The sequence below is a fragment of the Mytilus edulis genome, chromosome 10 (genome assembly GCF_963676685.1).
Source record: "Mytilus edulis chromosome 10, xbMytEdul2.2, whole genome shotgun sequence".
Classification (NCBI taxonomy): Eukaryota; Metazoa; Mollusca; class Bivalvia; order Mytilida; family Mytilidae; genus Mytilus; species Mytilus edulis.
Window position 1 is genome coordinate 31,677,007 of NC_092353.1, and position 17,049 is coordinate 31,694,055.

Genomic DNA, 17,049 nt, shown 5'->3' on the forward strand with positions numbered 1-17,049 from the left:
ACCCGGTTAAGATATCAATTGGCAAAGATATTTCGCGTCCGAGCATTAGTAAATTTGGACTGCATTTTGTACTTTCGTGGGTACATGCGCTGTTTGCCATAGTAACATAAGGGAGGTGGCTATCCCAATCATCTTTATTTTCATTAAGGAACATTGATAAAATTTGTTGAAGGGTCCTATTGTAGCGCTCTACCATACCGTCTGACTGTGGGTGATAGGGAATGGTTCTAGTTTTCTCGATTTCCAATAGATCTCACATACTTGCGAATAGTTTGGACTCGAACTCACGTCCCTGATCAGTATGTATACGGCATGGCGCCCCGAACCGAGAAATAAATTCTGTTACGAGCTTATCGGCCACTGTCTGAGCACAGTGTTCTTTGAGAGGGTACGCCTCAGTCCACTTGGTAAAGTAATCGGAAACTACCATGATGTACTGGTTTGAATGGTCTGTAATTGGTAGTGGACCCATTAGATCTATTGAGATACATTCCATGGGTCTATAAACATTTCTATGTTGCATGGGAGATTTGCCTAGACCCGGGCCCGGTTTTCTTTGCTGGCATAAGAGACACGTCTGACACCATCGTGTTATTTCTGTAGTCATTCCCGGCCAATAAAACCTTGCTCTGACTTTCGCTAGAGTTCTATCGCGACCAAAGTGCCCTGCTGTTCTACAGTCATGTAGAAGACGCAAAATTTCACCCCGAATTCTCTTTGGCGCAACCAGTTGCTGATATGATGTTCCATCACTATTTTCCCATCGTCTGTACAGAATGTCGTCAATTACATCGAGCAACTCCCATTGTTTTAACAAAGTACTAAGATCTTGGTCAGGTGTGCTTATATGAGGCTTTTCTTTACCATGTATTTGCCGAAGCGAAAGCATTGAACTGATTGTTTTGTCTTCATGTTGGTATTGTTTTAATTCGGTTGTACTCCATTGTTGTGTCCAGTTTGATTCTTGGAAGTCAACCGAAGTGTTGACATCAGAGTCATCAGATACATGTTTTGTTTGATTGGAATTATTTAGCGTTTTGTCGTGCTTAGAGATGACTGATACAGGACAGTTGCCTGCATTGTTATTAGCGCTGCACTGTAAACAGGTACTCCTCTGACATCTTCGTCTTGGGCGCCGAGACAGGGCGTCTGCATTGCCATGTAATGCCCCTTTTCGGTGTTTTATGTCAAAATCATACGTGTCAAGGGAGGATATCCAGCGTGCCACCATTCCCTTTGGTTCTTTAAAGTTTTTCAACCATGTAAGGGAGGAATGGTCAGTACGGATAAGAAAGTTACGTCCGTACAGGAAATGTTTGAATAGTTTTACGAATACCACGACTGCCAAAAGTTCTCGATAAGTTGTGCAATATCTCATTTGTGACCTAGAGAGAGTTTTGCTACCGTACGCAATAACTTTTTCCTCTCCGTCTTGAACTTGTGATAGGACAGCGCCAATGCCATAGGCACTAGCGTCCGTGTCTAAAATAAATCGATCGTTCCGGGTAGGATAAGCCAAAATTGGAGCGGAAGTAAGCGCATTCTTCAAAGTAAGAAAAGCGTTTGCACACTTGTCAGACCAGACAAATTTCTGGTCTTTTCTCGTTAGTTGTGTAAGTGGAAAAGATATTGTTGAAAAATTGGCTATAAACTTGCGGTAGTAGGATGCTATGCCTAGAAACGAACGGACATCAGACACATTTTCCGGAGCTGGCCAGTGCTGGATACAGTGTCTAATTTTTCAGGGTTACACTTAACTCCTTCCTTAGAAACGACGTGACCCAAATAGGACACTTCTTCTTCAAAGAGGGCACATTTCTTTGGTTTAAGTTTTAGGTTTGCTGACTGGAATCGATGGAAAACAGTTGTCAAGTTTTGTAAAGTTTCATCAAAAGATTTCCCAAAGACAATTACATCATCAAGATACACAAGGCATCTCTCCAATTGCATTCCGCTCAGGACGATTTCCATGAGACGTTCAAAACTTGCAGGGCTGTTAGCTAGGCCAAACGGCATACATTTAAATTGAAAAAGTCCTTTGTGAGTGGCAAATGCGGTCTTTTGTTTATCTTTTTCGTTCATCTTCATTTGCAAATACCCACTGGCCATGTCCATGGAACAAAAGTACTTGGTGCCCGCAAGTGAATCTAGTGACTCGTCGATGCGCCGGAGTGGATAGGCGTCCTTGCGCGTAATGGCATTCAATTTTCTGTAGTTCACACAGAAGCGCGTGGCGCCATCTTTCTTCTTCACGAGTACAATTGGTGCTGCCCAAGGAGAGTTACTGTGCTCTATTATGTCTTGTTCCAACATTTTCTCAATTTCTGTCTCTGCAATCTCCCTCATGTGTATAGGTAGTCGGCGCGGAGGGAGTTTTATCGGCTTCGCATCTCCCGTATCGATAGTGTGCTCGAAAAGATTAGTTTGTCCAAGTATCCCATCCGGTTCCATAAAAATGTCGGAATATTTTTTAATGACGGTAGTTAGTGCAGCGCGCTGGTCAGGTGTTAGTTTTTTAGATGAATTGTCTACCAACGGCTGCAAATGTGCAGGAAGGTCAGGACTGACTTCCGGTCGTATTGAGGAGATTCGTTTTTCAAATCCGCATCTATCTCCATAACTTACTTTCTCTTTCTGTCCAAATTGACCAGAGAGTATCTGTTCGACAGGGTGTACCGTGGCCACCTGTATATTTTTCTTTAAGATTTTCAGATTTGGTGTGGGGTTCATTATAGAAAAGACTATATTTGTTTTTGTTGTATCGGTTTGTGACTTTGGTATTATAACATGTTCACCACCCCTGAATCTATCTAATGGCTCTAAACAGCCATCTTAAGTACTTGGAAAATGACCCCGAATTTTCCCGGTAACGAACATTTCACAGTGTGCAGGAATGTGAACAGTTTCCGCTAAGTGTACTCTTGCACATCGGATGTCAAGACTACCCTCTCTAATTAGTTGAACATCAACAAGTGGAGAGCATAACCTCCCCTTCCCAGTGTCTATAACAAATGCATTTCTGGACAAAAAATCCAAGCCTAAAATGCCTGGCATACCCCCTAATTCTGCCACAATCACAGAATTTATGAAAGTTTTACACCCTAGTGTTATTGACAGTTTAGTTTCCCCCAATACTGTCAATGGTTCCCCGTCAGCGGTTGCTAATGTTGAAGTAACTTTAATTAATTTTGATTTGTCACATTTTATTTCATCATAATTATCTTTCGAAATTAATGTCACTGCTGATCCAGTGTCAATTAACATATTAGTGTCTAAACCACCAATTTCAACATTAGCAAACCAACAGTTATTTGAAATAGCAGATAATCTAACAATTAAAGGCCCTTTTATTTGTTTTTCCATATCAATTTTAAAAGGGACTGAACTCTCGGCCTCGAGTACAGTCCGTCCTATTTTAAATCATCTGAATGAGTGTTTTGTGGTTGTCTCTGGTTGTTAGCCCTTCTATTCCTATTGTAGTTATTGTTGTCCTGTCTCCTGTAAGGTGCTTCTGGGCAGTTTCTACTTATGTGACCTTCTTTTTGACATGTGTAACATATTGGAATTTTATTTTCTCTTGGTCTTGTGTTATTGCCCTGATTGAAATCTGACTGTTGACCTTGCGTAAAATTTGCCAGTGTTTGTTGAATAGCTTTAACAGAATCAGGTAACTCCCAAATACTTGGTTCAACATGTGTATTTTTGATTGTTTCAAATGCATGTGTATTTTGTACTGCATATATATTAACAGCTTCCTCTGGTTTAGGCTTGCGGTATTGTGAGTTTTGTGTCACTTCAAAGGCTTCAAATTCTACGGCAAGCGATATTGCCTTATCTAGAGTGGAAGGGTGTGAGAACTGTACGTGACGCTTTAATTCCGCATTACCTAACCCGGAAACATATTGCTCAATAACCAGTGACTCACGCATGCTCATTGGAATTTGAGGATATGCATGACTGGCTAATCTCTTTAAAGAGTACCCGTACTCGGCAGCCGACTCATCTCGGCTCCTTCTGCGCGTTCTGAATTCACAACGAAAGGCTGTTTCGCGCTCAGGAGGGCAAAAACGTTGCGTTAAAGCAGATCTCAGCTTGTTGTAGTCTGACAACTCACTCTTGGTTAGTTCGCTTAGAACTCGCTGAGCATTTCCGCGGAGACAAATTGAGAGTTGTGCTGCTTTTTCTTGATCAGTCCATTCATTCCACATAGCGACCTGCTCAAAATGGCAGATATAGTCGAGCCATTCAACGTTTACCCCATTGTATGTGTCGGGGTCCTTTTCTTTTCGTTTGTGTTTACTAGACCAAGAGCCAGGTAGTGTTGAAAGATTTACAGGGGACTGTTCCCTCTTGTTTATTTTTTCCTTTAAATAAGGTGGATACTCCCTATGTTTATTAGTTTGAAATTCTGTGTCAGTTGTGCAACCTGTTTGAATAGGGTTGTAATTTTTATTGTGAGTTGCTTCATTACTATATCTAGTCTGATCAAAATGACAATTATCATTTGCGTGTTGTCTGGTTTGTGTTTGATCTCTATAATTCAGAGCCGTATTGCCCTGGTCCCTTGAAAATAATTGTCTATTCATATCAGGTGTTTGGTGATTTATTTTTGTCATTGAGTTATAGTTGCTACTCATTTTGTTCTTATTTTGGTACGTAGTGTTTGGTTGGTATTCAGGTACCTCATATTCAGGACCATGTACATTATGTTTGGCAGTGCCTTTTGCATTTGTCATTTCTTGTATTCTATTTGTGATATTTGTGTTTTCTTTAGGGTCAAAATACCCCATTTTCTCATTACTGCTGACAGTTTTTGTTTTTAATTCTGATGAATATTCATCAGGTACTTGTACTTTGTTTTTATTGCATTGTTAATAAAACAAACGTTCTTGTGTGTTGAAAGGATGTTCTTTCATTTCATCCATATTTGGATCATTTGTATATAGTTGTCTGTTTTCACGTTCCCCAATAGAGCCTCCGTAATTTGAGGGTGTCACGTGATAAGGGTTAAATATTGAATGAACGACGTCATTTCCAACGTGTGGCGGACATGTTTGACGTGAAAAGTTGGCATGTTTGTCGTGGTGTATGGACACATTTGCCCGTTTAGAATACTCATCATCATAATTATGTGTATGATATGTTTGTCTCTCAATTTCACTATAGTGTGGTGTTTCTGTTTCAAAAGACGGCGTGTCAAGGAATGTGGGTTCAGAATTTGTGATTTCACGACAATGGAATGAATTTTGTGTACTGTCATTCTTATTGAGAATGCTTATCGGAGTCAATAATTTAGTGTTCTCACTATCTGAAGCTGAATTGTGATATTGTTGAGCTTCGAAGTTTGTTTGTGTGCAAGTATTTTCATCCGAAACATCATTGGATGTGTGTGCTGTTTGAACAAAAATTTCATTTTCATAACTTTGGATTGGACTAACTGCTGATTCAGTTGCTCTTAATTCAGGTAAGCCTTTATTTCTTGTATTCATATCAACCATTTCAACACATTTTGGTTTGTTTGTTTCTTGATTTTCTACTGTATTTTGTTTGTTACTTTCCGGGTTTAGTTCAAAATAACTAGGACTAAAAAGTCGCTTAAAACTAGACCCAACGGAGTCAAAAACCCTCCTTGCGGAAGCCATTTGTGCTAATTTTCAAAATAAAATCTTCACAATTCAAATTTCCTGATTGAAATTTATATATTTGTTGTTGTTTTGCTTTTAAAATCGTAAATTTATCGACGGACGAGCCCCCAATTTGTAACAGATTAGTGTAATGTTTTCCCAGGTTCTCTAATAAACTGACGATTATTAAAGTCTATATATGTTTTATTACGTGCTTTTTACATGCATGTATTTTGTAGTTCACATTTACTATACATTTCAATAAGATATAAATACTTAGAATACGAATGGTCAAGTTTACGGTTGAGTCCTTACCTGGTTAGTAAGATATATTGTTTTAGATAAAATGTAGAATATAATAAAGTCAACTATTTACTAGCGTTCAAATCCCAAAAGTGCACTCCCCCAAACCCTAGAGCTTACGTATTTCTATCCCCAAAATGACGTCATAGGCCTGGCCGGGCTACCGGGACACCGGAAGTGGCCCGGCGGGGGAAAACAAAATGGCCGGATCTACAAGAGTAATTAATAAAACGGAGATAGAATAAAAGAAAAGAAAGTTAACCAAACCCCTGAAATATTTAAGGACTAACAGTAAAGTGACTACCGTCACATATGTAAGAACATGAAAAATTGATAAAATTTTCTTATTAAAAAGTTTTAAGATACACTTACCACATTCAGATTTGCAGGAACAGAAAATATCTAATATACTGGACATCACTCAAATATGACATTTATGGACAATCTATCAAAATATATATAGTTTTGCTGTAATTTGTTGTCAGAGTAAATTTGAAGTGCACCATGGCCTATAATAAATTTTGTATTTATTAAAGTTGTGGTTGGTTCACCAATAAGAATTTACACTGCATGTAAAACTTTTGGTAGTTTTAATATTGACATGATTTGATGCTTGAGATATATTTTTGTTTTTAGTATTTTTCCCAGTTTGCAGAACTAAATCTTGGCAGCATCACTAATTTAGGACCTAAGATCCCAGGAACCAATCTGACTCGTTCAACTTCACATCCCTGTCTGAACAGTGCCGCAGCTGCCAACATTGTTCCAACTTTTACAGCCATGTCAAAATCTAGTTCTAAAAAGACTGATATAGATTCAACAGGATTCAGTGCCTCTCAAGTATATAAAGGATATATTGATGATCCCAGAAACACAGATAATGCCTGGATAGAAGCAGAAGTTTGGAATTTCCATTACGATGCTGGAGATATATACGATATCAAATTACCAGATGTAAGTTTAATTACCAAAATAAATAAAGAATTCTTAGATTTATTTCTTCTGAATAAGATGTAAACAGTGACCAACGTGGTAATTATCCATTTTTATTATGCCCCACCTACGATAGTAGGGGGGAATTATTTTTTCTGGTCTGTGCGTCCGTTCGTCCGTCCGTCCGTCCATCCGTCTGTCCGTCCGTCCGTTCGTCCGTCTGTCCCGCTTCAGGTTAAAGTTTTTGGTCAAGGTAGTTTTTGATGAAGTTGAAGTCCAATCGACTTCAAACTTGGTACACATGTTCCCTATGATATGATCTTTCTAATTTTAATGCCAAATTAGAGATATTACTCCAATTTCACGGTCCAATGAACATAGAAAATGATAGTGTGAGTGGGGCATTCGTGTACTGAGGACACATTCTTGTTCTAAAACTAAAATATTTCACAATTTAATTGAGGAAACGTTTATTTATAAGAACAGCTGTTTCTTTATTATATAATTTCATTCCATATGCTAGACCTAAGAACACAGTTATTTCATGGTGCATTTCGTTTAGACAATATATTCAAATTAAAAAATCACACCTGCTTTATCTTGAAAAGATTTTTAGTGTAGTGTACTACTATTGGGACAGGCTTATTCTTAAGTATATTAGTTTAAACATTTATTTATAATGGATTGGGAAACAAGTTATTGCAACTTATATTAATCCCTTTCTACTTTGCAGGTGCCAGTGCTACTTTGTAGCGGCATTGGCCTGCTCCTTTTCTAAATCTACAAGGGTGTCTTTAACGTGCAAGAGATAATAAAGTACATTTTACAATGCAACCTGTTCATAATTATATTTATGATTATCTCCTTGAAAATTTAACTATTTAGTGTGAATAAGAATGATAAGTATTTTAGTCAGCTGTAATAAAGTAGAAGAATTGGTTTCTGATTATAACGGAAAATTCTTAATGTAATGTTCCAAATGGATATGTTGGGAAATTACACAAAAGACATGTTATCAATATGTGTTTTATCAAAATTTATCAAAATGATCAGAACAGGTATTATATAAAAGCCATTGTTTTTTTTTACTGTTACATATAGTGTATATTGATTGACTTGGACTAAATAATATATTGGTCCAAGATATTTATCTGAACTTATTCAACAATTTGTTTTTGTTTACAGGACTCCAACAAAGTAATGTGGAAAGAAGTTTCTCCGAATGTCAGGATATACGGAAATGAAGGTGTAATTGTCCAGGAAGCTGCTAAAATTCAGGATGCCTATTTTTGATAGTTATGTAAAAAATAAACCAAAGAAATCTAATAGTGCATATATGATGAAAATAATTATAACTTGCTGAAATATCCCAAGTTGTCAAATGAATATTTCACCAACGAAATTTACAGGCGAAAAAATATGATTCAAAATATTTTTACACACAGATAGTTGCCTTATTCATGACATTCCATTTATCAATTTTTTAAAAGAATAGTGCTGGGTGCTAGGTATGAAATATCATAAATTTTATAAATTTTATAAATCATTCATAACTCAACTAACCATACATTTAAATTCAACATAATAAAAAATTCATTAGTTAATCGATTCATTGATATTTTTACATCATTAAGAGTTTTAAATAATGTATTCACTTATTCATTAATTCATTATTTCCATATTTTTGCATCATTTAAGAGTTTTTAAATGTTTTAAAAACCAACTCCTGCAGGATTTATATGAATATATATTGTGTACCTATCCTAAGTAAGATCGTTGTGTTTTTATGTATTCAAAATGATTTCTTTCTAGTCTATAACTGCGCTCTAAAAACAGGACATTGTACTGTGTTTTAATCAGTAAACCTCTAAAGGATTTAATATGTTAACTACTGTGGAATAATTGTTATTCACTGGTTACAAATTTTTGGAAAATTTGTGGGTAGAGGTAATTCAAATGTTTAATGTAGTTCACTTTTTTTTAGGGTTTGTATCTAGACTTTGACAAAACATTAAAATTGTATTGATATAACAAGAAACATATAATTTTTCCACAATCTACGACAAATGATACCAACAAAAGTAAACGACATGACAAGAACCTCTTTAGAGTTCATGTTTATGTAATTGTCAGTGTTCTAGCCTGGATCGTCAGGATAAAAAAATAACTTTGAACTTTCAATAAACCATGTAATGTTGTATTGCGAGAGATTTTTGACAACACTTGTGAAAATAAAAGTTTTAATTAATGATTAGACTACTGTAAGCTTTCTTTTGTAGTCACTTTCTTTCAAAAAGCAGAGCTATTAAAAATTTCATGTCAATTTAATTTTAAAAATAACACCAACTTCATTTAGTTATGAATTATTTTTCCTAGATAAATTCACAAACATAACCAAAGTTGTATTCTTTATTTTTGTAAATATTCATTGTTCATGAATCAAAGTAGTTGGTTTACATTTAAATTTGAAATTATGTAAGTATTAACAAATTTTCTTGCAAGTGGTCTATTCCTAATAAATATTATGACTTGCTTTAATGAAAAAAAAATCAGGTATGGGACCTTAATTGCTGAAAGTCTAGGAATTATTGTAAAGTCAACTATAGTAAGGTGTAACACCATCAAATCATAGTAAGTCACAGTGATTTTATAGGAAAGGGGGGAAAATGATCAATTGAATTTGACATTAGTAGGAAATTAAACTTTGCAGTGAAAATGTTTTCAAAGACCATTCTTTTTTAGTTTGAAGTTTCCATAAAATATTTTTGGAAACTTGAGGTTAAATGATTAAATCACCCAGTCCTGTTATTTGAATTCATAAAAAACTACCAATAATTTTTGCATTTTCAGTATTTCATTTCAAGAAAGACAAAAAATAAAGTTAAACAGGTTCAACTCAGTTTGAATTGACCAGTTGTAAGAAAATTAGTCAATACCTGTGTATGTTTTGATGCAAATAATCGAATCTCAAATAACAAATTAAAGCTTTTATCCTGATGCTAGCAAGTAAAACAATTTGTTTGCTGGCTTGCTTTATTCGCATCAATGTTTGGAATTAAGATTGACATCTGCAAAAATATAAGTAGATGGAGTTATACCTGTATATAGATAAATTTAATTATGTGAAATTCAAATGTTAATATGATGTATACAAGTTGAACGCTGCCTTATTATAATGTTTGCAGATGTCAATCTTCAGGAAAATACTTGAGCAAACATTGATACAAACAACGCAAGCAAGCAATCCTAACCACACTATTAACTTGCTAACAATAGGATAACGACTCAACAAAACAGGATACATACTACTTTACTTTTATACCTCATCTTCGCTACCTCAACCATTAAAATGTATATACCTACCTCAAGCTTTATTATATAGATATATTTTTAGTTTTAATCGTATAAATATACTACACATCTACAAATGTTACACCTTTTAATTTGTCTGGTTTACTTGTAATTTGTAAAAGTGCAAAGGGGAGAAGAAGATAACCATTAAATGATGCAATGAAAGGGAAAATGTTAATTTGTTTTATCATAATAGGGTTAAAACGAATGTATCGATTTTCTAAAACTTATGTACATTGAATTACAGTCCCGATACCATTTATTGTCTCACTTGTGAAAAATGTCACAAAATAAGCCATTGTTGTTACTTTTCATATTTTAAAAAAATATTTAAATTTTGATATATATGTATAAATATACATGTATATAAACATGTGTCTTCTACTCTGGATTCATTATTCTTTTTTAGATACCTATTTTCATCGGTTTCATGGGTACAGGTGAACCACGAATTCAAACATTCAACGAATGACAAATTTTCTATAAGCCATGTGCGCAGAGATTGTCTAAACCACGAAATAAAATGCCACCAAAAAAGCAAGTTTTCCTGAATCCCCGAAAATTGGTACCAACGAAAAATAACTGAATCCACACTAGTTTGTGTCTAGAGGTCTTTTAGTTTGTGTGTCTTTTTAAATTGTCTCTCATTGATATCGATCCCACATCTATCATTCTTATATTCATTCAACAAGTGTTTGGTTCATGCAAAATAGCTTTATCTTCTACATGTTTCTAAGCTTTTACAAATAAATTTCATAGTTCAAGAAAATGTATAGTGATCTACACATATTATATCCGAGCGGATATGTGATTGGTAGAATTATTATGTATAATTTTTTATGGACACAAATGGTTTTAGAATGTTTATGTTCCAGAAGGTATGAGTATTTGGACCGTACGCTGGACCGTATGTGTACTTTTTCAAAATACTCATACGGTTGGACTGTATTTGTACAGTCTGACTAATATTAAGAAGATGGTCAAGTTTATTAGATACAAATGCATAGAACAGATCAACATAACTTAACTCTCAAATTGATATAAAAATGGGAAGTAAACATAATCATATGGGAGGACAATTGTTTTAGAATATTTAGCAACTTTACAAAAAAGTGCTAATGCAAAGGAACATGCATGAACTTCAAACATGTAAATGTAAAAAAATATTATGTTACTTGTGGTAGCATGTGTCACCTTGAGCAAGAGTACCAAAATAGGATTCAGATATACAAGTAATCAAATATTTAATTTCACTTGTTGGTTTGTTCATTTTATCCATTATCCATCTAATTTTAATAATTTAATAATTTGTGTAAAATTTAAAATAAAGATTGTCATAAATGTTTGTTTAAATTTAACCCATATGATCCAATATCATGTATGGTCAGCTACTGGACCATACATGTATATTCATATGGTCGGACTGTACGAGTATACATATACGGTCCTAACCGTAAGGGTATGGTCCAAATACTGATATGGTCTGGAACATTTACACATAAGCTGGGTTAGATAGAAATCGACCATGTGCCAATAAATAACAATCTGTTAACATATTTGGGGTTATAACAAATTATGCATACTTAGTCTGTAACTGTTTGAAAATTGAGTTGATAAAAGAACCATACAAATTATACCTGAATTCATCATATATTTCAGAATTGTATGTTCCAAGATAAGTTTTATACATGTACAAGTAAACGTACAATTGCATAAGGTCGATTTCTATCCATCACAGCTCACATGTTGGTCTATTGTTTAACATAAATATGACTTCCATTTAGTTGTACAAGTTTTACATGTTATCAATATCAAATGTAATTTTTAATGTATATTATATTAATGTGCTTTTTAAAACCAGGAAAATTTGTCATTTTATACACAGATTTTACATTTATTAGCAGTTTTACCTCAGATTTTCTTGAAAAATAAATGATATGAATATTGTCTGATGTATTTGTTTTGTTGTGAATTATATCATTTTCATCATCATTATCATCATTTTCATCATCATCATCATCATCATCATCATCATTATCATTATCATTATCATATTGCTTGCCATCCTATCCCTTCTATCATTTGATAGCTCAGAATAATATTTGACAAACATTCTTTTTGGGGCATAAATGCTATTTTATATGGTTGATATTGCATAAATAAACATTAGATCTTCACCTTATCTATAGTAGTCTACAGGAATCTGATGTACAGTAGTTGTCGTTTGTTTATGTAATTTATACGTGTTTTTCGTTTCTCGTTTTTTATATAGATTAGACCGTTGGTTTTCCTGTTTGAATGGTTTTACACTTGTAATTTTGGGGCCCTTTGGAGCTTATTGTTCGGTTGAAGGCCGTGCATTGACCTATAATGGTTCACTTTTATAAATTGTTATTTGGATGGAGAGTTGTCTCATTGGCAATCACACCACTTCTTCCTATATCTAGTAACAAATGTTTTGGACATCTTTTGAGTGAGAATGTTAACAATGTGCTATTTTATTGGAAAGAAGTTGAGCCTATTTCTTGAAACAACTGTTATAAGATTTGATCGAAACTAATTGTGGAATGGAAAGCCATATTATTTCAAATGCATAAAAATTAATATAATGCTGATTTTTGTAATGTTTTTATGCCTATGTATGTATGTAGGTGTAGGGATACGAATTAAATTTTATCCTCATCAGTTCCTTTTATTTTTTCAAATCAAAATTAGCAAGCTCTTTGGAATTACTTTAAAGGTCTATTACACATCAGTATAGTTTTTGTATTTCTTCAACTTTACCTGTCAGCCTACTTTTACCTAAGTTTAACAATCAGAAATAACAGATATTGTATATTGTAGACTTGATTTCAATGAAAAGTCTCTATAAAAGAGAGAGAAGTTTCGAATGGGGTGTTGGAAAACCTACCTAATTAAACAGACAAAATTGTGGGGAAAATGTAAATGAGGAAAGGACATACAAACGTAACAAATATAAAAGAAAGATGTGGTATGATTGCCATTGAAACAACTTTTTTACAAGAGAACAAATGACAAAGAAATTATTAATTATAGGACATCGTATGACCTTCAACAATGAGTAAAGCCCAAACCGCATAGTCTGCTATAAAAGGCCTTGAAATGACAAATGTTGAACAATTCAAACGAGAAAAATAATGGCATAATTTGTTTACAAAAAAATGAACGAAAAACAATATGTAACACAGCAACAAATGACAACAACTGAATTACAGGCTGTTGACTTAAGGATGTACTTAGGTGAGGTAAGGTGAAAAATAATAAATTAAGAATTTAAAATTGATACTATAAGCTGGTAGAGCATCCATTAAGGATAAAGATAAGCTTAGAATATTGATAGATCATGGACCTCCTTTTCGTGATATTTGAGATTTAAAATATGGCGGGAAAAGGCTGACTCGGACTTTTACCTTATATTTGCATTGATATTATTTGGGTATCAAAACAAAAGAAAGAAAATCAAGAATCTTCTAAAATTTTGGTAAATGACCTTTCATGAGCTATTAAGTCTTATATGAAAAAATAAATAGGTGTTGTGGGGCAAAATATTTTACATTGTATTGTATGGAAAAACACCAAGGAGTCCGAACATTTGACACAAATTCCAAAACCTCACCTAAGTACATCCTTAAGACAGGCACATACATACAGAATATGGTGGGGTTTAACATGTGAGCTGGATTCCAAACCTAACCTAACCTAGGACAGAAGTGTAACAATAGAACATAAGAACGAACTATAAAAATCAGTTGAAAAAGGCCTCACTCATAAGATGGATACAAAAAGAAATACATCGAACAAAACACATAATGGACGTAACTGGGTAGTTGTAGATCCTAACAACATTAATACACTAAAGTCAGATCTCAGCGTACTCGCAGTTACTTACAGCTTAAATAAAGTCAATAACAACTATTAAGCAAAAAATCGTGCAGCTAAAATATTACATAGTAAACCATCTCATTAATGAATGCAAAGAGATTGCTTCCTGAGTACTTGGTCAACATGATGGGTTATTTTTCCAAACACCTACAGGGAACTTGTATGGGCATTCATCACTGTTAATTAACACTAATTTGGTACTATATAACGACCTTGTGCCACACTATCTAGCTTATCAAAATAATTGTATGTCATCTAATTATTGTTTACACCTTAATTAATAAATGTAAAGTGCTATCTCAATTAACTTACCCTCGGGTATTACCACTGACCATTAGCGGTGATTGGAGTATCTAGGAAAAAGCCGATCTACAGTGATGCCCGGATGCTGTAACTAACGGCTGCTACGTCACGCCGGATAACAGAACAATTAACAATAAGTATACTGATTCTCAGAATTGTAAACATTAAACGACTTTTAAAATGTTACATTTCCAATTAATGCTACGGAAGAATACCATATCGCTACTATGATTTGGAAATATGTTCTGCTTGAACTTTCGATGTCGTACAACAATCACTTTCAGCGTGGCGTCATATATTTTCTAAATTCTTTATGACGTCAAAATTTTACGGGAACTTATGTGATTTCCACTGTTGATTTTTACTTTCTTTCTACTACAGCAGATTCGTAACTTTCTTTATTTCTTTTGTGATGTCATTTTTTATTTTTTTGTATGAATTTACATGCATCGTCATTTGATCTGTCAAAAACCTCTCCTGATCGTTTTGCTGCTTCGGATGTTTACTGGTTTACAAATAGATTTTGATTGACAGGTTGCCAGAAGTTAAACTCGGGGGCTCGATATGGATTTCGAGGGCTGATATCGACATTAATTGACCCCGAAGGCTGATAACCAAACGTGACTTCCGGCCATTATTTGCCATGCAAAAACGTACATATCAGTACAACATATGGGATATTTCAAATTATATTGTTTGTGATAACTTTTAATGGGGGAAACGTGAAAGGCTATTTGTCAATATTTAGATAATTAAAACATATGCAAAAACAAATGATTTACTACTAGGGCAAAAATGCCACACATGTGTCACGCATGTGCCTAAAAACGCATGTGTCACAGATGTGTTACATGCGTAATACACATGTTTCTTGCCACGCATGGGAATCATGTGTTGTACACATGCGTTCACATGCGTAACACACGCATGTGAATCACATGTGTCAGAAATACACCTGTGTCACGCATGTGTTGGATAACGCATGTGACACATGCGATATTTGCATGTGTAACACATGTATAGTAAAACGCATGTGTAACACATGTGTAAATTACACAGGCAAATTTTGGTGACATGAAGTTAAATTAAATTTTTCACATGATTTTTACGATAGATTATTCACGTGAAATTCACATAAAAAAAAATTAAATTAAAAATTAAAAAATTAAAATTGTTTATTAACATCTTATACCTTGCAAGACATGTATTCCATTGAAAATCTTAATTTACTTTAAACATGTTAAAAACAATCTAATTTCAGTGAAATTCATGTGAACAATTCACAATAACAAACATGACAAAGTTCATGTGAAAAAGTTATATTTAATGTTAACTGAATTAAAACATGGAATTCATTAGAGAAATTTAACATTCTTCGCGAGTTCAATTTTAGTAACATACAAGTATGAGATACAAATTCACCTGAATTTTATGTATTCCAATATTTATTCCATTTTCTATTTGAAGAAATAAATCATTAAAGCTGTTCACCTTTGTCTGAAGATTTTCCATAAAGGGGCACATATAATCATCAAAAGATTTTATTACTAATCTTTTTATTTGGCATAAATTATCTCCCTTGATAGTGGATTAGATGCAACTACAAAAAGTTTTATATTTATCTCTTGTAGAGTCATAAGGGTGGAATTTGTAAATATATATGTGTGTATACATCTTTGATTTCAAATTTCAGATACCTAGATTAATTTGAAGGACTTATATAGTAATATAGCTTTATCATTATTAAATATCTCAATGATTTTAGAATTTAACATTTTTTTCTAGAGGTTAGTGATGTATAAACCAGGGCGATTAACTCTCTAACTGAATAAAGTCCGTTGGTAATGTTTGTGAGTTTGAAAAATGTCTTTAATCCTTATAATTCTTAAATCAAATCTGAGAATACTATAACAGTTACACACACATATATATATGTGTTATAGTAGTCTCAGAACAAACAGGTGCTTCATACAGTAAGTTATGGCACTTGATTATAGATTTGCATATCTTATTTAGGATTTTCTTATTTGTAACCCTTGTGTTATAAAAATGACTGAATGTATACATTAACATTGTACATGCATGACATGTGAGGCTATCAAAATTAAAAATTACCTGGTTTGGTTGTTCAGTCAAACAAACGTGACCAATTAACATTGCCAATACATGATTGTTGATCATTCTGATTACCTGTCCAAGTACAAAACTATGCTAACAAGAAAATACACATGAGCATATAGAAAGTACTTGAAAATGTTTCAGAGTGTAACTGTTTGAGGTCTGAGGTTATCTATCCTGTTCAATGCGGCTCATAATGTTTAGGGGAAAGAAACACTACTATCGTGTTTAAATCACGACAAACACTTAGTCTACATACTTCGTTCCGTACGATACTGGATACCAATTAAAGTAGTAGTTATTTACAGCCATAAATCCAATAAATTGAGAAAAGTCAAAAGAATGAAGGATAAAAACAACAGTAACCCGTTGGACTTACGATGACATAAAACTAAAAATTGTGCCAGTGACGGATCCAGCAATTTTCATAAGCAGTGGCTGATCTAGAAATTTTCATAAGTGGGGGCCCATTGGCTGCCTAAGAGGGGGCCGCTCCAGTAATACTTCAGTGATT

The 17,049-nt window shown here is 33.9% G+C and overlaps 1 protein-coding gene across 1 annotated transcript in view; it reads left to right on the forward strand.

Annotated features, from left to right (window-relative positions):
* LOC139490895 (transient receptor potential cation channel subfamily M member-like 2) overlaps positions 1 to 10,412 on the forward strand; it is a 69,792-nt gene extending 59,380 nt beyond the window's left edge. Inside the window, exons 31-32 of the mRNA XM_071278029.1 lie at positions 6,564 to 6,881; positions 8,046 to 10,412. Coding sequence (XP_071134130.1) covers positions 6,564 to 6,881; positions 8,046 to 8,153 — 426 coding nt within the window. The 3' untranslated portion in view covers positions 8,154 to 10,412. The remainder of the gene's footprint in view (positions 1 to 6,563; positions 6,882 to 8,045) is intronic.
* Positions 10,413 to 17,049: the final 6,637 nt, after the last annotated feature.